Source organism: Callithrix jacchus, chromosome 4 (assembly GCF_049354715.1).
Source record: "Callithrix jacchus isolate 240 chromosome 4, calJac240_pri, whole genome shotgun sequence".
Lineage (NCBI taxonomy): Eukaryota > Metazoa > Chordata > Mammalia > Primates > Cebidae > Callithrix > Callithrix jacchus.
In genome coordinates, this window is record NC_133505.1 from 101,563,031 (window position 1) to 101,588,200 (window position 25,170).

The 25,170-nt window shown below is 33.0% G+C and overlaps 1 protein-coding gene across 2 annotated transcripts in view; it reads left to right on the top strand.

Moving 5' to 3' along the window:
* Positions 1-24,966, top strand: part of MANEA (mannosidase endo-alpha) — a 35,388-nt gene extending 10,422 nt beyond the window's left edge. For both annotated transcript variants that reach the window (XM_035296360.3, XM_035296361.2), the window contains exons 3-5: positions 9,366-9,475; positions 20,008-20,084; positions 20,908-24,966. In XM_035296360.3, coding sequence (XP_035152251.1) covers positions 9,366-9,475; positions 20,008-20,084; positions 20,908-21,565 — 845 coding nt within the window. In that variant the 3' untranslated portion in view covers positions 21,566-24,966. The remainder of the gene's footprint in view (positions 1-9,365; positions 9,476-20,007; positions 20,085-20,907) is intronic.
* The last annotated feature ends 204 nt before the right edge of the window (positions 24,967-25,170 follow it).

Below are 25,170 nucleotides of genomic sequence, written 5' to 3' on the forward strand. Positions count from 1 at the left end.
TTCTTAAACCACAGTAGACTAGTTAGAAAATGGCCTCCAAGGTGTCCACATCCTAATTCCCATAATCTGTGAATATATTATGTGGCGAAAGAGAATTAGGGTTGCAGGTGAAAAAGGTTGCTAATCATCTGACCTTGAGATGGTATTATCCTTCATTATTTGGGTACAGGTAATCTAGTCACATAAGTCCTTAAAAATAGAAGAAGAGGGAAAAGAGAGTCAAAGGGATGAAATGAGAGACTTGACCCATTATTGCTGTCTTTGAAGATAGAACAAGAAGTTCATGAGCCAAAGAATGTGGTAGTCTCTACAAACTTGAATGTCAAGGAAAGGGATTCTTTCCTAGAGCCTCCAGAAAGGGATGGCATCCAGTACAACACCTGGCCTTGATCTTGGTATATTAAGACACATGTCATCACTTCCGACATGCAAAACTGTACGATAATAAATTTACGTTGTTTTAAGCAACTAAATTTGTATTAATTTGTTATGGCAAAATAGAGAACTGCTACATTTAGCAAAACATAATGTACTCTATGACTTTAAAATTTTCTTCCCTTTCTTTCAGTTTAGCACTAAATATTGGCTGACTTTCCATGATGTTCCAAGTTTGTGCTAGATTCTGGGGACATAAAGATGAGCAAGTTCTTTTTTTGTTTTCATCATTCTTGTTTTACAAACACCAGATGGATGTCAACATTAGAATATTGCCTGAAAGTATGAAATACTTGTTTTAGTAAGGTTACAATTCTTATTTCTGAATTTTTTGCCTTAAAAATGTGTACATAAAAGTAGAAGTTACAGTGAGATGAATTAGATGCATAATGTTTAAATGTACATAATAACATCAAATATGATGTCATAAATTTTCCTTTTATAGTAACTGTTTGCATTGTTTAAAGTTTACGTTTATGACTGTGGAGTGGTAATATTCCATAAAACTTTCATATTGCTGTAGATGCCCAACCTTTGGTTTCATTGATTTTCCCTAGAAAAGGCATGTGTACTCTGCTGTTGTTGAATGAAGTACTTTACAAATTTGAGTTGGTTCAAGTTCTTCCTAGTATTACTAAGGTCTTTTCTATCCTTGAAGATTTTCTGTCTACTTGTTTACTGTCTACTGGTAAAGGAATGTTGAAGAGTCCAAACAAATTTGTGAATATGTCTGTTTCTCTCCTCAGATTTGTCAGTTTTTTCTTCATATGTTGCAAAGATCTTTTGTTAGGTGCATGCATTAAACATTTAGGATTGTTAAGATTTTTGGATAATTGAATACTTTTCTTACTATGTAATATTCCCATTTATTTCTGGTAATTTTATTCTGAAGTCTGCTTTGACATTAATATAACTGTCTAGTTTTCCTTGATTAGTATTTGCTAGATATATCTTTTTTCATTCTTTTATTTTATCTATGTCTTTAAAGTGGTTTTCTTGTACATTGCATATGGTTGGGTTCTCCTTTTTTTTAATACAACATGAAAATTATATTTTAACTTGGTGCCATTAGACTATTTGTACCTAATATAATTATTAATATGGTTGGATTGATTAAATCTACCATCTTGTTGAAGCTTCATGTTTTATTCTTTGTTTCTTTTTTCTTTTTTTCTGTTTTCTTTTCCACTAGTTGAACAGTTTTTATGATAACATTTAGTCTGCAGTATTTACTTATTATTTATAACTTTTTTCTTTTTTGTAGTTAACTCAGAATTCTCCAAATATATCTTTATATAATCACACTCTACTTGGAAATGATACATGCTTCATGTATAATGTAAGGTCTTCATCACTGATATTCCCAGTGTGTCCCTCCCATACTTTGCAATTGTCATAATTCTATCAGATAAGACATGATATTTTACTATCATTGCTGTAGACCAGAGGTTGGAAAGCATTTCTGCAAAGGACGACCTAATACATATTTTTGATTTTGTGAGTCCCTCACTCTCTTTGCATACCACACTCAGCTCTCTCCTTATCGTGTGAAAATGGCCATAATCAATAGATAAACAAACATATAGATGAATTGACCTGCAAAAGGCAAGATTTGGTCCTTGGGTCATAGTTTGTTGATCATTACTTTTGATAATCAGTTGTTTTTCATGATTATTGAAAGTAAGAATGTTTTTTACATTTATTTCATATCCAGTTTTCCCCATCTATATTTTAATGTAGATCTAAGTGAATGTCTAGTATCATATTCTCTCTTAAAAATTTCTTTTAACTTTTCTTGTTTTACTGGTCTCCTTGCAATGAATACTTGCAAATTTTGTTTGTATTCTTTATTTTGAAAGATGTTTCATCTGCTGTGGAATTCTAAATGGGCAGGTTTTTGGGAATTGTTTTCTTTTGGAATTTTGAAATTTTACTCCATTTCTTTTTTTCTTCTTTTTCTTCTGTCTTCTGTCTTTCATGGTTTCTGATGATTAGTGTGCTGTAATTTAAAAGTATCTTTTTATATCCTCACTTTCCTGTAAGGATATGTTTGTTGTTGTTGTTTTCTAACTCCATTTAATTTTTTTCTTTTTTTCTTCTTTTATATTTTGGTTTTTAGTAGTCTGAAAATGATATGGTTAGTTATTATTCCTGTTGCCTTTGGTATTTATCCTTCTTGGTATTCTCTGAATTTTTTAATCTGTTACTTTGTGTCTTTCATTAATTTTGCAAAACTCTTAGTGATTATTTTTTTCTTCTTTTGAGAAGGAGTCTTGCTCTGTCACCAGGCTGGAATGCCGTGGTGTGATCTTGGCTCACTGCAGCCTCTGCCTCCCGGGTTCAAGCTATTCTCCTGCCTCAGACTCCTGAGTAGCTGGGACTACAGGTGTGCACCACTACTCCCAACTTGTTTTTGTGCTTTTAGTAGAGACAGGGTTTCACCATGTTGGCCAGGATGGTCTCGAGCTCCTGACCTTATGATCCATCTGCTTCGGCTTCCCAAAGTGCTGGGATTACAGGTCTGAGCCACTGCGCCCAGCCCGATTATTTTTTTCAGGTGACCCTTCTACCTCTTCTGGGTTTCCATTTACATGTGTACTAGAACTTTGATATTTATTTCACAACTATTAGATGCATTGTTCTATTCTTTTCCCAGTCTTTTTTCTCATTATGGTAATTTGGGTAAGGTAATTTCTTTTTACTTGTCTTGAAGTTTCCTGATTGTCTCCTCAGCTCTGTCAGTGAGCTTATTAAAGGCACTAATTCATCTTTTTAAATAGTTTTTCATCCCTGGCATTTCTTTTGTTCTTTTTTTTTTTTTTTTTTGAGACTGAGTCTTGCCCTGTCAGGCTGGAGTACAGTGGCTCCTTCTGGGTTCAAGCAATTATCTGCCTCAGGCTACCAAGTAGATGGGATTTAAAGTGCCCACCACCACACCTGGCTAATTCTTATATTTTTAGTTGAGATGTCATTTTACCATCTTGGCTAGGCTGATCTTGAACTCCTGACCTCAGGATCTACCCACCTCAGCCTCCCAAAGTGCTGAGATTACAGGTGTGAGCCACTGCACCCAGCCTGTTTTATTTGTTCTTTTTTTTGTTTGTTTTCTTTATTTTAAAGTTTTTCTTTATCTATTTCTTTTTATTATTATTATTATTATTATACTTTAAGTTCTGGGGTACATGTGCAGACCGTGCAGGATTGTTACATAGGTATACGCATGCCATGGTAGCTTCCTGCATCCATCCCCCTGTCATCTACATTAGGTATTTCTCCTTTTTTTAAAAAAAACTTCTTTTTAAAAGCTCCCAGATGCCTTTAGTATGTATCCAAGCTTGAGAACCACTGATAAAAAAAACATAGGAAATATACAAAGTCCAATATATTTTTCTTTATGCCACCAAGGACCAATTACAAAATATGATACAGAGAAAATTCCACTAATAATAGTATAAAACATTCATATTAATAGAATTACCATGTGATTCAGCACTTCTAATTCTAGATATATACCCCAAATAATTTAAATCAGGAGCTCAAGGAGATATTTCTACACTCAAGTTTATATCAGTATTACTCACAATATCAAGAGTTGGCAGCCAATTAAGTGTTCATGGATGAATGAATGGATAAACAAAAATGTGATATATATTATATGATAGAATATTATTGAGTCTTTAAAAGGAAAGAAATTGTGACTCATACTACAACATGAATGAAACTTGATGATGTTAAGCGAAATAAGCCAGTCACAAATGATTGCCATTCTAACTGGTATCTCAGTGTGGTTTTGATTTGCATTTCTCTAATGACTGGTGATTATGAGCATTTTTTCATATGTTTCTTGACCTCATAAATGTCTTCTTTTGAAAAGTGTTTGTTCATACCCTTTTCCTACTTTTTGATGGGGTTGTTTTTTTCTTGTAAATCCGTTTTAGTTCTTTGTAGATTCTGGATATTAGCCCTTTGTCATATGGGTAGATTGCAAAAATTTTTTCCCATTCTGTTGGTTGCGGTTAGCTCTAATGATAGTTTCTTTTGCTGTGCAGAAGCTCTGGAGTTTAATTAGATCCCATTTGTCTATTTTGGCTTTCATTGCCATTGCTTTTGGTGTTTTAGTCATGAAATTCTTGCCTATGCCTATGTCCGGAATGGTATTTCCTAGATTTTCTTATAGAGTTTTTATGGTGTTAGGTCTTATGTTCAAATCTTTAATCCATCTGTTGTTAATTTGTATAAGGTGTTAGGAAGGGTCCAATTTCAACTTTCTGCAAATGGCTCACCAGTTTTTCCAACACCATTTATTAAACAGGGAATCCTTTCCTGATTGCTTGTTTTTGTGAGGTTTGTCAAAGATCAGATGGTTGTAGAGGTGTGGCATTTCCTCCAAGGCCTGTGTTCTGTTCCATTGATTTATTTATATTTGTTCTTATAGTTCCCATGTCTCTCTTGAACTTTCTTAGCAAAATTGTGTGCTAGGTACTTTTCCCATTAGATCCTTTAAGGTATTTATTACAATAATTGTAAATTCTCTCTCTGATGATTCCAACATCTGTCTCATATGTGAGTCTGGTTCTATTGATTGCTTTGTGTCTTGGTAGTGAATTGTTTTTTCTTGCCTTTTTCTGTACCTTTTAATGGTTTTTTAAAGGTATGTCACCCTGAGTAAGACAGTGATAGTTGTGTTTACGTCTGAAAATGATCTTGCCTTTTTTTCTCTTAAAGGTTGTAGTTTGAAAGAGTGTTTGAGATGTTTAAAAGAGTCACTAAGTTTCCTATGAACATACAAAAAATTTTTAGGGGCTCAAGGTATCCAAGTTTATCTATAATTATACTGTCTTCTTGTTATTAAATGTTATTTGTAATCACTTTTTAGGTGTTTTTACTTCGTGCCGTGCATTCTCTCATTTGCGCTTTTTAAAACAAACCTTTGGATTATCAAGTGAACTTATCCTTCATTTTACAGATGTGGAAACTTACATAAAATAATTTATCTAAAGATATATATCTATCAAGTAACAGAATAAGGACTCAATTCTCTAGGCCTATCTGATTTTTTACCCTATATTCTTAACTGTTACTTGAATGTATCACTTTACTAACAACAAAAAACATTTGACTATCAGTTATATTGAAGGTCCTGTAATAAGGGATATGGAAGGATGACATGAGCAACATGAAATGATTGTTTGTAATTAGTTAGCTAATATTTTAATATTGGACTTCAAAGAGCATCCTAGAATTTGCTAAGTAATTAGGATGACAGAAATACATAGTAGTAGATTTTACTTATAAGTGATACTCAGTTGGCTTATTTTATAGATACTTCTCTGGTTACTATCAAGGATTCATGGCCATTGTAAATTGCCAACACTCCTCAGAAGTAAGACAATCACTGGCATGGTTCCCAGACTAGTATTTATTCAGTGCTGTAGATCACTGTATAATGATTAATTGCACTATGGATCACAGTATAGGGATAGAATTAGATATCTGGAAGTCATAATTGATGCAATAAAGAAGCTAAAACATAACATTGTAAGAGAGAAGAACATTCCTTCCAAGCCAAAGAGAATACTTGCAAAGAGGGTAAAGGGGAAGAGAAATTACTAGACCAAGAATGAGGTGGTTAGTTTATTAGGAGAATTAGAGTAATCTGGCAGTGCTGTCCAGTAGAATTTTCTGTGATGATGAAAATGTTCTATATGTGTGCTGTGGAATACAGTAGATACATGGTCATATGTGGCTATTGAACACTTGAAATGTAGCTAATTGATTGTGCAAGAAAACTAAATTTTTTTTAATTTTAATTTATATGGTAGATCTGGGCATTATTTTGGATAGCATAAAACTAGAATGTAATCAGGCTGGAGGAAAAGAGTAAAGAAATGGTACAATGGAGATCATAGTATTAAGTTGCAAAAGCTCTGCTGGCACGGTGGCTCATGCCTGTAATCCCAGCACTTTGGGAGGCCGAGGTAGGCGGATTATGAGATCAGGTGGGCAGATTATTGAGACCATCATGGCCAACACGGTGAAACCCCGTCTGCTAAAAATACAAACATTAGCCAGGCGTGGTGGTGCACTCATGTAATCCCAGCTACTGGGGAGGCTGAGGCAGGAGAATCGTTTGAACCTGGGAGGCAAAGGTTGCAGTGAGCCAAGATCATGCCACTGAACTGAGGCGAGAGCCTGGTTACTGAGCGAGAGCCTGGTGACTGAGCGAGAATCCCATCTCAAAAAAGGAAAAAGAAAAAGATACAAAAGATTGTGTGTGTATATGTGTGTATGCATACTAGGAGAGGGGTATGGTTGAAGAGGGAGGGAAAAGTGTGAGAAAAAAACAGAGAACATTGTAGTTGGACCAATATTTATCGAATACTATAGTCTATTAAATGGAATTTTATTTGTGTACCTAAAATATATTATGAAAGGTAAGAATTATCTGTGTTTTGATGGCGAGGCCACTGAAGCAAGAAGTTAAGTTGCCCTTAGTTCATGTAGCTGAAAAGTGGTGAGATATTTGAATACATGTTTGAAGCCCATGCATATTCTACTATACTGCCCTGCCTCTCACAAAAAGAAATGAAAAATAGTGGATGAATTAGGAAAAGGACAAAAATAACAATTTTCTGAATTTTTCAAGGTAAGTGCTTTTTATCTTTTCTCTTTTAAACTATGAAGATAATTTTTTAAAAGTATGTGTAATGGCAATATCTAAAGTTTTCACAGGTTGTTTCTGCTGATTCTTGTGCATGGTGTTTTATTTCTTTGTGTTCTTCCTTACCTTTGATTATATACTATTTATTGTTTTTTAAAAAAATACTTTTTGTAAATAATTTGAGGCCCAAGAAGAAGGTGACTTTGTCCAGAAAGGATTTTCTTTTTCTTTTGCCTGGTGACTGTTTGGAATACCCTTTCTGGGTTACCTTAAATTAGGTTTAAAGCTAGAGGACTGTACAAGCATTGTGAACCTGCAATTCAATTCACTGTTTTGAGAGTTGGTTTACTTCTGTTAATTCTGCTTGGGGGAAACAGATCCTTGCTCACTTATCTTTCTGGGTTCACATTTTTCCTTCAATTTGGCCAGGAAATTTCTTATACTTTTCGGCTCTTTGACTTTAAGACATTTCTCCCTGTGTTTTATGTAATAATAATGGCTATTTTCATGGAAAGTGCTTGGTCTCCTGTTGGATCAACTGTTATTTTAGACTAGTCTGCTATTATTAGAAACAAGAGTCTTGTTTTATTTTTACTTTTATGGAAGAATACATTGCTTATAATTTTCATGTAATTCATGGCATAATCTTTCTGTTGTTTAATATTTATTTTTTATAATTTTTTTCTTTTTTGCATAAAATAATTTTTTGCTGGTCTCATGTCGATACAACTTTTGTTGTCTTCCTTATTTTCATTGGTGATATTCTTCGTATAAGCTGGGCTGGTAATCCTGCAAGATTATAAGTGATTGCTTATAAAATGTTGGATTAATTGTCTCCAGACACTTTTCTCACCAGCATTCCTCTCTAGGCTCTGCCTCCCTCTGGCTAGACAGAGTTTCCCTGAAGCCTCATGTATAATAGGTTTTTTCCATCTTTTGTTCTAATTGCCATTCTTCTTTTCAGAGTAGATAGGGGACGTAGGCATTATTTTTCTGTTAACTTTGATTTTGTTGCCCTAGATGTGACATATTTGTACATGGCATGCTTAGCACAAAACTTAGGTCTTAAAATGTAGTTTTCTGGCAGTTTCTTACCTTCAATTTCTTGATTTCCACATGCTTCCTTTTGGTACCATTGTTATTTATTTCCCTGCCTTAAAGAGTCTATTGATTTATCTAGAAATTAGTGCCATCTTTCTAATGACTTTCCATTTCTTTATATATATATAACGAGGCTTTGAATTAATTGATCTTAAATATTCTGTCTCTAGTTTATGATATCCATGTAATTTATGCTTCTAACATGTAATTTATCAGTTTAAAAATAAGTAGGCAGGCACTACAAAGGGGAGCAGTAATTATTTTATTATGTTCAAATCTTCTGTTAAAAGATATTGATCTACATAAAAAACAGCATACAAATGTTTATAGCAGTTTTATTCATGATTGCCAAAAATCAGACGCAACCAAGATGTCCTTCATTAGGTGAATGTATAAACATACATACAGTGGCGTACTATGCAGCAGTAAAAAGAAATGAACTGTCAAGTTATAAAAAGATATGAAGGAATCTAAAATACAAGTTGTTAAACAAATGAAGCCAGTTCTAAAAAGCAACATACTTTATGATTGCAACTACATGACATTCTGGAAAAGGCAAAATTATAGGCAGTAAAAAGCTCAGTTATTGCTAGCAGTGACAGGGAGAGGGAACAGGGTTGAATCAGTATTGCACAGTAGGTTTCTAGAGCCTGTAAAGCTAGTTTGTCTGCTACTGTAATGGAGGGCATATGGTATAATGGAATTGTTAAAACCTGTCGAACCGTACAACACAAAGCTTGAACCATAATTTAAACTATGGACTTCAGTTAATAAAAATCTTTCAATATTGGGTCATCAATTTTAGCATATATACCATACCAATGAAAGATGTTAGTACTAGGGAAAACCATGTGGAGGGTGGGGGCAGGTAGGAAGAAGAGTACATGAGAACTCCATACGTTGCTATTTTTATGTAAACCTAAAACTTACTCTAAAATAAAGTCTGTTCACTTTTACAAAAGCATATTAATGCCTTCTTATGACCTAAAGAGGTCATAAATATTGACAAAAATCAAATAACCCTATCTATTCTGAAGGAACTTAACCAAAACCACCTTGTGTAAATATGTTCTTTTATTGTTAACTATTTGGTACTTACTATGCACTTTTAAGAATATCTGCACTCATGTTCCTGTCTTTTCCCTTTGTTTTTGGTCTTTTCTATTAGGTGTACTAGCCCTCTCTTGGTACCCACCTAATGTAAATGATGAAAATGGAGAACCTACTGACGACTTGGTACCCACTATTTTGGATAAAGCTCATAAATATAACCTGAAGGTATTTTATTTTATTTTCAAGCTATACATAAGTTAATTCCTTTGGACAAGAGGATAGTAATAACAATTTTTGAAATAGTTATTTTAAGTAAAAATGATAATAACTTAGAATCTTTTAAATACTACTATATTTATTTCATACAGAAAATTTCTATAATTATAATAGGAATTTCAACCTTATCTAAATTATATTTTAGATTCTTTACTGTGTTTCTAATCATGTTTTGTATTTATTTTTATTTTATTGTAGAAAAGAGGATTTGAAAGGTTCTGTTGTGAAGATAATACAGTAGTAAAGATTTATGTGTCTAAATGTCTTAGATGTCAAACATTTACTAAAAGCTAGTAGTATTGCCATATAACTTTGCATATTTATGAAATAGTTAAAAAATATTTTTCAAAATCCAGTTTTTATTTAAACCTTATTTAACATGCACACACATACAAATACACACCTGTGTACATATCGAATACAGGTGAAAGTTTGAAGATAGAGGAAAATCAAGTATATTTCATGCAGAAATTAAGGTGTGTTACAAATGAGGGAATAGTTCTCATAGTCTAAGATTTTACTTCTTTCAGCAATTAATGAATCATGGTAAGAAACAGGAGCAATAGTTAAAAGGAATTGAATAGCACTACAAAGGAAAATTTTCTACTAAATAGCAAGTAAATAAACACTGTTTTTAATATCCAAAAATACTTTTTAAAAATTGGTCTTGTATTAGATAGCAATATTGATTCTAATAAATTCACAAAAACTATAACCAGAAAGAGATTTAAAGAATCTTAATTGACTATCCTAGAAAAAATATATAAAAGGTAATTGAACAAATGTCTTCCCCAAAGTACCAGGTTTACCTGTCAGTTGTATTAAGAATAGTGGATTTTTATGATAATTGAAATACAGTATCAACTATACTCATTATCTATTGCTGCATAACAAATTATTCCAAAACTTGGTAGCTTAAAACAATAAATATTTGTTACCTCACACAATTTCTAAGGGTCAAGAATCTGGAAGTGGGGCTTAGTTGGGAGTGTCTGGGTCAGAGTCTCTCAAGGAGGTTATAGGCAAGCTATTAGCTGGTGCTGCAGTCTTCTGAAACTGGAGGATCCAGTAACAACTTTCTCAGTAATGGTTGACAGGCCTCAGTTCCTTGCAATAGATGAACTGGGAGACTCTGTACTTCTATATATGGGCCTCTGGCTTCAGTAGAGTGAAAGATCTGAGAGAAAATCTAATATCAGGGCTGCAGAATTGTTTTTTATTGTCGTTTTTTTTTTTTTTTTTGACATAAATCTTTGCAGTGACATGTTATCACTTCTGTCCCATTGGCACAATGTGGGAGGGAACTGCAAAGTTGTGAATACTACGAGGTGGATATAAAGGGAGCCATCCTGAAGAATTGCAACCGCAGAAAAATTCCGAATTCATTCTACAATAGCACAATTTTTATTTAAAAATGGATAGAATAAGAAAGAAACTTATAGACTGATCTCACCAATAAAGATAGATTGAAAATTCCTAAAGGAGATTTTGATAAGAAGTGTTTATTAGCAAGGATTTAAGAATGGTTCTAAGCATATGAAATCTGAATCTAAATTCAGGTCTACATTCAATCTGGCTCAACCACTTTGTAGCTATATAAACGACTCATGTCTCAGTTTCTTCATTTCTAAAATGGAAATAGCAAGAAAACCTTCCTTACATACAGAGTGCTTATAAATAATATATGAGATAATAGATATAAAACATAGATTCCTGTCTGGCACAGAGTAAGCACTAAGTAAATAAAACCTCACTGGTTATTTAAAGAAGATAAAACATGATAATCTTAACAGATACTGGAAATTTTCATAAATAAAAATTCATTGTTAATAAAGTCCTTAGTAAACAAATTTCTTTAGTTCAATAAAGTGTGTTTCTTAGTATCTTATTACAAACACTATATCTGATGGAGAAAAAGGAGTGTCATGCTCATTCAACCAAGATCAGCACAGCACAAGATTATGATTTAGTACTGTTAAGGAGATTCTAAAAGCAGTTTAACTAAAAAATGCAAAAGGAAATAGTTCTAAATAAAATGATTTTATTTTCTTTGCAAATGACAAATACCTACAAAACCCCTGAAAATTGTCTAAAAACTATTAGAAATAATGAGTTTGTAAGGTGCCTGGAATGAAACTATGTACAATTCAGTAAGATTTCTATATTACAGCACAAAACAGCAAAGAGTACATTGAAAATAACATCAAATATATATGCAAAGAAATCTTTAGCATTTTATCAAGAGATATGAAAGACCTGCATATATGACATTCCGTGACTTTGATGAGAAGATTCAAATTGCAGAAGTAGTCAATCTTGCAAACATTTCTATTTCTTTTAATAACATTTATAAATTTAATGTAATCATAGGTAGAAATTCTAATGAGATTTTAAACACAGAATTTAACAGACTAATTCCAAATTTTATAAATATGTTAGAATCAAGTAAGACTTTTTAAAAAATGAGGGGAAAGTTGGTCTTCCCAGATAACGATATACACTATAAATTGGTGGAAATTAAAGAGTTAGCCTCAGTATGGGAAAAGAGATGGATACAGAGTCCTGGCACTTAATATGGGAATATAGTATGTAATTCAAAATATCAGGTATAAAAATAATATTTATTCATTATCTTGCCCTCATGAAACTGCTTAATTTTATTTTTTTATTTTGGTATTATCCTCTGTATTCTGTGTCCTTGGACATCAGATAACTCTTACTCTCTGCTTGCTCATTTTTCTTAGAGTTTATTCTTCTTGTTCAATGCATTGTGTTTGCAAATCTTAATGAAAATGTGAGGTTGGACACAGTGGCTCATGCCTGTAATCCCAGCACTTTGGTAGGCCAAAGGTGGGTGGATCTCTTGATGCCAGGAGTTCAAGACCAGCCTGGCCAACATATTTCAACTAAAATACAAAAATTAGCTGGATATAATGGTGCACACCTGTAGTCCCAGCTACTTCTTGAGAGGCTGAGGCTTGAGAATCACTTGAACCTGGGAAGCAGAAGTTGCAGTGAGCTGAGATTGTGCCACTGCACACCAGTCTGGGCGACAAAGTGAGAATCTATCTCAAAAAAAAAAAAAAAGTGATTTAGTGTCTTTTAACTGGAGACCATTTACCCTGATACCAAGATTGCTACCACTCTTAAAATTTGCTGAAGCTTTTTATTTGCTCTGTAACTTCTTGCAGTTATATTCTAATGGAAGACAGTCTGGTTTGTCCAATACTGGTAACTGAGCCCTGTAAGATATATTGAAATGTTGCATTTCAAATAAAAATATTAAACATTAGTTTTATATTAATTTTCCTTTTGCAATCTAGAAACTAAGTAGTTATTGGAGAATAGAAATGGAATTCTAGGGAGTGAGAAAGAGCTAAATAGGCAAGCATTTTTTTATTCTTGTCCGTAAAGCTGCCTCTTCTTTCTAATTTACTGTCCCGAAACTGTTAAGACAGCATCTCTCAAATTAGCTAACTAGCCAAGAGCTGTCACCTACCATGTCCCTTTGTGCCTTTCAGTGAGTTCTTATTGACATTTGAAATCTGAAAATAGGCAGGCCTCCAGGTTCTGGCACCCAGTCTGAGATTGGGTAAGTGATTGATTTATCTTCTACAAAACAACTCCAGGGCTGCTCTACTGTCTGGGGCCTGCCAAAATCCTGGGAGATGGGAACTCAAGAAACTGGCTTTTTTTTAGTGCTTTCAGGAAGTTTTTAAAGAGAAAATGAAAATGTTATGATATACAAGGAATGGTTGGCTTTTTCTCCTGTTTAAAATACCTGTGTAGAAGGAGAGTGTGATGAGCTCAACCACTAATTGCCTATTTAATATTACCAACATACTTGATCTCTCTGTGCTACAGATTTTATATCTAATGATCAGAAAAACTTGGAACATCATAGACCAATGTTTTCAAAAATTTTTAGAACAGTTTCTTGGCCTCGTGTCTGGTGAGGAGCTATATATAGACAAAGAATAGACCTGGAATCATGAGACTAGAGCTTGTTCCAACTGAGTGGCACTGGAGTCTTATATTAGTTCCTTGATCTTCTTGGCTTATCTCCTTCATTTGTACAATGACAGTGAAGTCATAAGATAGTTTTATTATTGGATTTATCTATGATTTCTGTTGTTGTGGAACAGGTATTTTTCCTAATTCAATAAAATGTAGTAAATTCTATTTTTTTTAAAGAATGGCAAACTTTTTTCTTGCTAATATAAGGAAATTTTGATATGTTTAATGAATGACAATACCTTACTAGTATTACTTAATATGCTGAGGCAATCTAATAGGAAAAGATTAATGAAGTTAGAGATTGTGTGCTCACAAATTGGAGCCTCCAATGCATATAACTGACCATGTCTAAAACTTTAGGTGTAAAATGTGTTCGTCTCTTAGTGTTCATCTCTTTTTTTCTGGCTAATCTTCAAAGCATGGAAATATTCTGCCCTTTTTCCAACATGGTGATTAATATTAATTAGATTACTCCCCTCCCCCCAAAAACCCTTCCATGTATCAATTTTATTTTAAAAATATTCTAAGGGTTTTAATGTATTAATTATCCTTTAATCTTTATTGATGTGTTTCTCCTTTAATTAGTTTTTGTTTTCTGTTTTTTTATTTTTGCTCTTTCTACTTTTGGAGGTAAAAATAATTTTTCCTTATTTTTATTCCTTTTAGTTTAGGGGTAGAGTATTTTTAAGGAATGAATGTGTCTCACAGTTAAGCTTTTGTTATAGCTCATTCATTTTGATTACATAATGTTTTTATTCATATTAGTCATTAAATATTTTCTGATCGTAATTCTGATTTGTTAACTTCAACCAAGAGTCATTTTAGGTAAGTGCCTTTTAAATTGTAAACAAACCTGCAACAAGAGCAAATTATTGGTGCTTTAGTTATTTTTCATTATCTTTAGGAAATGTGACTAGGGTTTTTTTTTCAGTGTAAGTGAGTGAAACTAAAATTTAAATTATGATTTTTTTCAAAGTGATACTTTTAAAACATACTTCTCTGCATGTTTGCTAGAAAAAAGGCTGTTGCACTTATAACTGTCATTGAGTAGGCTGGTTTTGCAGAGAGTATAAAAATCAGAGCTGGCGTTTAATTAGATCCCATTTGTCTATTTTAGCTTTTGTTGCCATTGCTTTTGGTGTTTTAGTCATGAAGTCCTTGCCTATGCCTATGTCATGAATGGTTTTGCCTAGGTTTTCTTCTAGGGATTTTATGGTGTTAGGTCTTAAATTTAAGTCGTTAATCCATCTGGAGTTAATTTTAGTGTAAGGTGTCAGGAAGGGGTCCATTTTCTGCTTTCTGCACATGGCCAGTCAGTTTTCCTAACACCAATTATTGAACAGGAAATCCTTTCCCCATTGCTTGTTTTTGTGAGGTTTGTCAAAGAGCAGATGGTTGTAGATACGTGGTATTGCCTCCAAGGCCTCTGTTCTGTTCCATTGGTCTGTATCTCTGTTTTGGTACCTGTACCATGCTGTTTTGATTACTGTAGTCTTGTAGTATAGTTTGAAGTCAGGCAGCATGATGCCGCTAGCTTTGTTCTTTTTGCTTGGAATTGACTTCGCTATATGGGCTCTCTTTTGGTTCTATATGAAGTTTAAGGTTTTTTTTTCCAGTTCTGTGAAGAGGGTTATAAGTAAACTTCAGCGCTTCTGCACAGCAAAAGAAACAATCATTAGAGTGAACTGGCAACCACCAGAATAGGAAAAAATTTTTGCAATCTACCCATCTGACAAATGGCTAATATCCAGAGTCTACAAAGAACTGAAACAGGTTTACAAGAAAAAAAAACAAAGAAGCCCATTCAAAAGTGGGTGAAGGATATAAACAGACACTTTTCAGAAGAAGACATATATGAGGCCAACAAACATATGAAAAAATGCTCATCATCATTGGTCATTAGAGAAATGCAAATCAAAACCACATTGAGCTATCATCTCACACCAGTTAGAATGGCAATCATTAAAAAATGTGGAGACAACAGATGCTGGAGAGGATGTGAAGAAATAGGAATACTTATACACTGTTGTTGGGAGTGTAAACTAGTTCAACCACTGTGGAAGAAAGTGTGGCGCTTCCTCAAGGACCTAGATATAGAAATTCCATTTGACCCAGCAATCCCATTACTGAGTATATATCCAAAGGATTATAAATCATTCCATCACAAAGACACATGCACATGTATGTTCATTGTGGCACTGTTTACCATAGCAAAGACCTGGAACCAACCCAAATGCCCATCAGTGATAGACTGGACAGGGAAAATGTAGCACATACACACCATGGAATACTATGCAGCCATTAAAACCATGAGTTTGTGTCCTTTGTAGGGACATGGATGAACCTGGAAACCATCATTCTCAGCACACAAGAACAGAAAATCAAGCACTGCATGTTCTCACTCATAGGTGGGTGTTGAACAATGAGAACTCATGGGCACAGGAAGGGGAGCATCACACACTGGAGTCTGTTGGGGGGTACTAAGGAAGGCACTGCGGGGGAGTAGGGAGTTGGGGAGGGATAACATGGGGAGAAATGCCAGATACAGGTCATGGGGATGGAGGCAGCAAACTACATTGCCATGTATGTACCTATGCAACAGTCTTGTATGTTCTTCACATGCACCCCAGAACTTAAAGTGCAATAAAATATATTTTTTTAAAAATCAGAGCTGGATCCCTTCCTCTATATCTTCTCTCCTGCGCCATTAAGAACACAGCAATGGAACAGTTTTTTTGAGTGAGACATGATAGACATATTTGGTAGGTTCTGTCATTGTTTAGCAAATATTCTGTTTTTCCTTTCCTTCCATGCAAAGAGTAAGTATCCTGCCCCATTCTTGTTGGTTTGGGTTTATGGTTTGCTTTTGCTGTGAGATGTGAGAAAAGGTAATGTTTACTATGTGCTTGCATGATTGTACTCCTATTCCCTTTCATGAGAAAAGCATGCCCCCTTCTGCCTACGACTCAGAACGACAGACACATGGAGCTGATTTGAGAGCCATCATAAGCCAATTCATAGATGTTATGTTCAAGAGGCAAATGTTTGTCTTTTAGAGCCACTGAGATCGTGGGGTTGTTTCTTACATGGCATCTTCTAATCAAAACTTGACTAAATCAAATCATTTATCTAAGTAAAAGAAAATTAGGCAGATTCACTGATTTTTTTTTGCTCAGTATTTTAGGGGAAAGAACCAACTCAGCCCTGATAATGTTCTTGCATTTTAATAAATTTAGTATGTTATTTTAAAGTAGCACATTTTCTTTCTACTTTATGCAGAAATCACATTTCTTGTATTAGGTTTATCAGCATCCATTGTTTCTTTTTATATGGCTCTAGAGACATTTTATCTGCTTTTCAGACTTTTGCAGATTTCGACCATGTGAAATGTGCATATGTCTGTGATTCTTTTTAAAATAATTTTCACCTCCATTTGAAACATGTTATATTAGTCCTGGCCTCTCCTTTTTCTTTTTCCTTGTTGTTAAATGAATATTGTGAATCCATGGCAAAACCTTTGAATCTTACCTATATCTTACCTAAAAACTTGTGAATCTATTTATGCTTGCATTCATTCATTTAGTGCCTCCCACATGCCAGATACAGTCCCAGATGCTTACAGTATTAAGAATAATAAAGTATTAACTCTGTCACTAAAATATTTTGTAATCTACTGGAGTTCAGACACAAATATCAGTAAATTTCAGTAAGAGAAAAGTATGAAGTATTATGGCACCACATAGGGGTAGGAAGACCTACCTCATATTTGTTGTGGCAGGGAATGGGAAGTGTACAGGGGTGAAAGTAGGAATGGAGTTTGAGAAGGAGGAAAATATCAAATTTTCATTTAAGAAAGTTTATTTTGTTTTTTAAAATATAGTTATTAAAGGTTATTAAAATGCAGGGTAGGGAAGAGATGGGAAAGATCAAAAATAAAAGCATGAAATGAGGAAACATTTATATTCTTATTCTCTTAAGATAACAAAGATATTTCATTTTATGTATAGTATTCTGTCATTTTAAAATTTATTTTAAAATTGATCTAATCAGTTTTTCAAAATGGAAGAGATGGAGATTAGATCACATCATTAATTAAAACTTCAAAGTAATTTTATAATTAAGAAATTAGAAATTCATGAGGGAAATTTTTAAGTATTTTATATTTATCAATAATAGCTTTTTGCATTTACTGCAGATACATGTATCTGCTCTTTACAAAAATAGCATGCTGTTTGTTGTTTGCAGCTGTAAAAGCAAATTCATTTTGATGTAAGATAGTTCAAGTTGGATACTGCTTAAATATGGTGTCCTTTATGTATAAAATGGAAATTTAGAAAACACAGTGATGTATGGGAAGGAAGAGTTACTCAAGATAACATCATATAATAGTATGAAAATACCTACACACTTGACCGTTTGCTTTCAACTGAATTTAAAAAGCAAATATCAAAACTACTGAGAAATCTAACTGCCCTAGCAGTTTCTACCCTGGCAGTACTAACAATATTTTGTGAAAATGAATTAGACCTTTGTTTTTTATGACAAAACCTTCTTTTTGTAATATTACTGCAATCTCATTTTGTTTAAAGTAGAAAAGTATGTTTTTATTAAATACTACTTAACTTTAAAATTGATTCTGTGAAAACATGTAGCACCGATTAATGTAAAATACATTTTGTTTTAATTAGGTAATTGAAAATAGAGGAGTTTCATATCACAATAGAAGTCTCTAGTTTCGGCCAGGTCTGGTGGCTCATGCCTGTTATCCCAGCACTTTGGGAGGTCAAGGCAGATGGATCATGAGGTCAAGAGATCGAGATCATCCTGGCCAACAGGGTGAAACCCCATCTACTAAAAATACAAAAATTAGCTGGACGTGGCGATGCGCTCCCGGAGTCCCACCTACTCAGAAGGCTGAGGCAGGAGAATCACTTGAACCCAGAAGGTGGAGGTTACAGTGAGCGGAGATCATGCCACTGCACTCCAGCCTGGTGACAGAGCAAGACTCCGTCTCAAAAACAAACAAAAAGAAGTCTCTAGTTTCATAAATACCTCATACAGCCCAAAACCTGAAATTAAAACAGTATCAATAAATTTATTTTAGACTGCCATAAAGATTTTTAATTAATGTTGGTAAGTCAGTAAAACTGGGAATAAAAGTGAACATCCTCATTCTTTGTTTTATGAATCTAATAGATTGTCACAAGAGAATTATCTTCTGTATTTTTTAACTTACTATTTAGAAGTGGCATACAGAATGGCTTTACTAGCCATAATTAGTTTGTCTTGATTTATGTATAGCCACCCTTAAGTTAAAAAATTTTAGTCTGTGCACAGTATTTGTAGTTACTGCTCCCTATATAGCAACATATATGTAATGTGTATATGTGTGTGTGTGTGTGTGTGTGTGTGTGTCTAAGGGATATCTAAACCATAACAATAACCTAGGCATTATGAAATTATTGTCCTTTATAACACTAATGGATATTATTTTGTGATTTTATTATAAATTCTTTAATAGAATTAAATGTAGATTATTTTATAAAATGCTGCTCTAATGATATGGAAGAATTTATCATGTAAAGACATTTTCTAATGACTTTATTTAAATTTAATCTTAATGGTCACATGCCTGAAAAGAATCCAGATATTTCTGGACCATATTTTTTTGGTCTTTTTCATAAAAGAAACATATATCTGAATATAGAATATTTCCTATATATCTTATGTAGGTTATAAATATTTAAGATACGTATTTTTATATGGAATAAACATAGAAGCATTGCACAGTGGTGCATTTGAACTCGCAATTCAGATTATCAATATTACCTCCAGCAAACCAGGTGACCCTGAGCGATTTACTGAACCTGTCTTAAGATTCTTGGCCGGGCGCGGTGACTCACGCCTATAATCCCAACACTTTGGGAGGCCGAGGCGGGTGGATCACGAGGTCAAGAGATCACGACCATCCTGGTCAACATGGTGAAACCCCGTCTTTTCTAAAAATACAAAAATTAGCTGGGCATGGTGGCGCACGCCTGTAATCCCAGCTACTTGGGAGGCTGAGGCAGGAGAATTGCTTGAACTCAGGAGGTGGAGGTTGCGGTGAGCCAAGATCGCGCCATTGCACTCTAGCCTGGGTAACAAGAGCGAAACTCCGTCTCAAAAATAAAAAAAATAAAAAAAAAAAAAAAGATTCTGTCTATCTTTGATTCCCTCACTAAGAAAATAGAAATACCTTAGGGAGTCGTGAAGATTAACCAAGATAATAGGTATAAAATGTTTAGCATATTATTTAGCAGTAAATTTTATTAGTAAAAATTCTTTGGTAGTTTCTGTATTCAATAAATATTCCTCTTAAATTAAGGTGATTATAGCAGTTACTTTATTAAATATATGAAATATACTTCTATTTTTACATTTTAGATAATTTATCTCCTAATTGATTATTTTGTTTGTTCTAGGTTACTTTTCACATAGAACCATATAGTGATCGAGATGATCAAAACGTGTACAAAAATGTCAAGTATATTATAGACAAGTGAGTTTCTTCAATATTTATAAAAATTGTTTTGCTATCCAGTGACAATTATTGTTTTAAGAATAGTACACTAAATTATATTTGAGATTTGAATGTTTACGATCTGTCATTTTTAGTAAAATTAAATTGTTAGTGAATGAATGTCACCATCATTTCAAGGAACATTGCTAAAGTTCCTTGCAATTCACTTTGTTTTTGAAAGATTGCTGTTTTTACTGTTTTACAGGTTTATAGGCTGTGTATGATTTCTGTAATTTTGATATTATAAGTTGACATTATTTTCTAAACCCTAGGACTATAGGGCTCTATCTTGTTTGTAAAAAGATTCAGATTATTAAAAGTAAACTGCTTCTTTTATTACAGTGACCTAGAGCTGATATTTTCATTTATATCTAGACTGATCAAAAAGAATGTATTAATGCAGGTTTCATTTTTTGAAAAAAATTTACTGCTAATAGTCTGTGACAGATGCCATAGTCTTACAAAGAAACTTGCCAGCAACTGTAAAACATTACTGATACATAAAAAGGCAATTTATATATTAATGTAGAAAATAATAGACCTTTTAAGGCATTAGTCATCGTTTCTAAACTTCAATATGAGATAATCACTTGTTTGATAATGCATCCAGTATCTCATTTTCTAATGTGTAAAATTAAAAATGCATTTTTAATTATTGCACTTACATAACTGATTCCCCCAAGAAATGGAGCAATGTGCTCAAACTGTACTGATTCCTTTATTTTCAGTACATAAACAGTTTTTATATGTGGCAAATTAGTTGTGAATATTCATTTCACTTTTATATATACTTATATTCTAGATATGGAAATCATCCGGCCTTTTACAGGTACAAGACGAGGACTGGCAATGCTCTTCCTATGTTTTATATCTATGATTCCTATATCACCAAGCCTGAAAAATGGGCCAATCTGTTAACCACCTCAGGGTCTCAGAGTATTCGCAATTCTCCTTATGATGGATTGTTTATTGCCCTTCTAGTAGAAGAAAAACATAAGCATGATATTCTTCAAAGTGGTTTTGATGGAATTTACACATATTTTGCCACAAATGGTTTTACTTATGGCTCATCACATCAAAATTGGGCTAACCTAAAATTATTTTGTGATAAATACAACTTAATATTTATCCCAAGTGTGGGCCCAGGATACATAGATACCAGCATCCGTCCATGGAACACGCAAAACACTCGGAACCGAATCAACGGGAAGTATTATGAAATTGCTCTGAATGCAGCACTTCAGGCACGCCCCAGTTTAATTTCTATCACCTCTTTTAATGAGTGGCATGAAGGAACTCAGATTGAAAAAGCTGTTCCCAAAAGAACCAGTAATACAGTGTACTTAGATTACCGTCCTCATAAACCAGGTCTTTATCTAGAACTGACTCGCAAGTGGTCTGAAAAATACCATAAGGAAAGAGTAACTTATGCATTAGATCACCAGCTGCCTGTTTCCTAATGCATTGATTAAAGTTTAATAGTTATCAGGATCACCTAATTTTTAAAAGTAGCTTTTGTTTTGAGTTATGGAAAGAAAACTCAAAATCAGTATACACTATTATCTTTAAAAAATATTTTTAAAATTCTTTACAGATAATATTGTTACCCTTCACAATACCACATTGAGAAAATGTCTGAGACAAAATTTGTGCAAATTATTCATTATGGCATAATTTACTGCATTTCTGACTGAAATCAAAATTCTGATTTAATGACAATTGAATTTTTATTTTACAGTAAATAAATGCTTGTGTTACCCAAAGCACTTAGCACAAGTTAAATTATACTTATATCCTCATCCCAAGGAAATAAGATTGTGTGTATATTTGGGATATCTATCAAAGAAGAAAAAAACCTTAAAGATAATGTACATGTTTTATTTGGTATTTTTAAATAATATAATCAACTTTATTATGTTAGTATTCAGATTCTGGATAACTCTTCAATAATTATGAAATTCTTAAGAGTAACAATCATTGTAACTTCCTCTCAGTTTTGCTGTGAACCTGAAATAGCTTTAAATCAATAGTCTTTTTTTAAAATTAATTATATAAATTAAGCCTTGCTATGACCAAATTGTATTAGGAAGGCCTGCTATCTACAGCACAATGATTCACTTGCAGATTTGTGGTTACCTATAGCTTGCTAGGTATTTTGGCATGTTCAGTGTTTCTACTTTACAGCGCTAAATTCTGTATTTTAGAAGCTATGGAAACTCCCTTTATGAAAGTTAATGATTGCTTCTCAGTTATTAGGAAAACAATTGTGTCACAATTACTATGTAGATATGATGCCCAAAATGTCATTTTTAGTATATCTTGTCCATTTTTAAGTTGTTACCATTTTATTATTCATGTCTTTAAATCAGAGACCAAATATTTTCTAGGAAAGAAAAATGTTATTACTGTCATTAGATTATCTTTTAATATTTTTAAGTTATTTTGACCAAAAGTAATAGAGAAAATTTACACTTAGTGTTTTAGATTTTAGAGACATGGAAATGAAAATTATTTTATATCTAGTATAAGTCCTGAAGTTTGGCTTTACATTAAGTTTAACACTGTATAATAATGAAGAAACTAATATTTTACTTAAAAGCTAATACTTTCAAAATTTTATATAATAATACCCCCATTTTATAGATGTTAGACTTTTATCATACTTATAGGTTAAAATGCTTGTGATCAGTAACTTGTCATATTATGACAAATTGATCACTTGTGTACTAAAGATAAATCTCTTTAAAAACTAAAAAAAATGTACTCTATTCTTACAATTAATGTTTATAACTATAGTAAAAAAGTTAATGTATATCCTGTTACATAAATGTTATTTCTCAGGTGTTCTGTTAAGAAGAGCATTAGGATAATGCTAAAAAATAATGCCTATAAATCTTCATAGTATTTTTTTTTTTTTTTTTTTGAGATGGAGTTTCGCTCTTGTTACCCAGGCTGGAGTGCAATGGCGCCATCTCGGCTCACCGCAACCTCCGCCTCCTGGGTTCAGGCAATTCTCCTGCCTCAGCCTCCCGAGTAGCTGGGATTACAGGCACGCGCCACCGTGCCCAGCTAATTTTTTGTATCTTTAGTAGAGATAGGGGTTTCACCATGTTGACCTGGATGGTCTCAATCTCTTAACCTTGTGATCCACCGGCCTCGGCCTCCCAAAGTGCTGGGATTACAGTCTTGAGCCACCGGGCCCGGCCAAATCTTCATAGTATTAAGTCATCCATTCAGAAACATAAATTACCACCACATTTATTATAAAATAGCTCATCAGATGACAAAATTTTATTTTTAAACAGTGGTTTTGACATAAATTATGTTATTGAAGAGAGGCATTATTAATGTTAAATTTGTTTATAATCTAGGAATTTGTCATTTCTCAGAGAATGATCAGGCCTTAGGAAATTAATACAGTAGTAGTAATTATTTTCTAAGGGAAAATAAAACAATAAATCACTATACTGATATTTTGATATAACCAAGCACTTATATAGTAATGACTATATAGATGTAACCTGTGGATTTTTTCTTCTATCTATTGAACTAGAAATATTATTTTAGGGATAATTTATAAGTGTCATACCTAATACTCTTTTATAATATACCATATTTCATTAAAGTTTTGTTAGTGAAGTATCTACCACAGAGAAATTTTTGTCATTGTTTATGTTGTGTATTTGAACCCACGATGACAGAAAATAAATTTTTGGAAATAGTTGTGAGATTAAGGGAAAGTCTATAAAAACAAGGTCAGCAAATTCTCAACACAGATACCACCACTTTTTGTCTGGTTCCCATTATAGACATGGCGAATCCACACAACATGGTTCACTTCTAAGCTTTGTTGTGATTCCTCAGCACATTACCTTAACCAGCCAGCAGTAACAGATTTCAAAGTAATCTAAAGCAGATTCCGTCTTCATTGCAAAAACTTATTCTCAATGGAAGAATGGCATCTCATCTCATAATTACTTACTAGTTTATAATTATATTAATATATGTTTTTTCTCCCTTTTTAATAAAATAATTGCAGTCATCCCTCAGTGTCTATGGAGGATTGGCTTCCAATTACCCCTATAGATACCAAACTCTGCAGATGCTCAAATCCCTGATACGAACTAGTGTAGTAGTTGCATATAACCTATGCACATCCTCCTGTCTACATTAAATCATCTCTGGAGCATTTACAACACTTAATACAATGTAAATGCTTTGTAAATAGTTATTATACTATATTGGTTAGTGAACAATGACACGAAGAAAAGGTCTGTATATTTTCAGTGCAGTCACTGTTTTGTTTTGTTTTTTTTTTTCAAATATTTTCAGTAGGCGATTTCTTGGCCATGGATGTAGAACCCACATATATGGTGAGCCAACTGCATTAGGAATTATCTCTAATAATTCTGTTAATTCTTAGAGAGGAACGCTTCTAAAATCTTCCTTATGTATTCATTATTGCCGCCTTTACCTTTTTATTTGTAACACAGTTTAAATTGCTATGATCACAAGTAAATAAGAGCAAAGAATTTATTTAATTCAAAAAAACTATGTTTGAATTCAATATGGTATAATAATTGTTAAAACACAAACTGGTGTAATTATACAATGCATGAATCATAATGGATTCTTTTATAGGTTATTAATTTTCATGGTTTAATCAGTTTAATTATTTTGTCTGTATAAACACCAAATATTTTATCATTTCTTTTAAGGACTAATGTCTAAAACTGCTGTTACTAATGTTTACCTGAGTTAACCATTTTTCTGTTTGATTTTAAAACTAATTAAAAATTACTATTTTGTTATATGGAATGGTTAAATTTTACCCAATAAAATCATATATGAAAACATTGTATTTTAGATGTTAAAGTCTATTATTTCTCTCTATGAAATGTCTTATTTGATTTCCAATTAACAAATGAGGAGTACCCAGTCATCTTTCTTTATATTTATTTTCTTTTTAGATATACAGCACTTACAAAGTGGTATCTTTAACTGTACATACTTTTTAAATCTATAAAGTTGTGTTAAACATACACACATAACATGCACACATAAT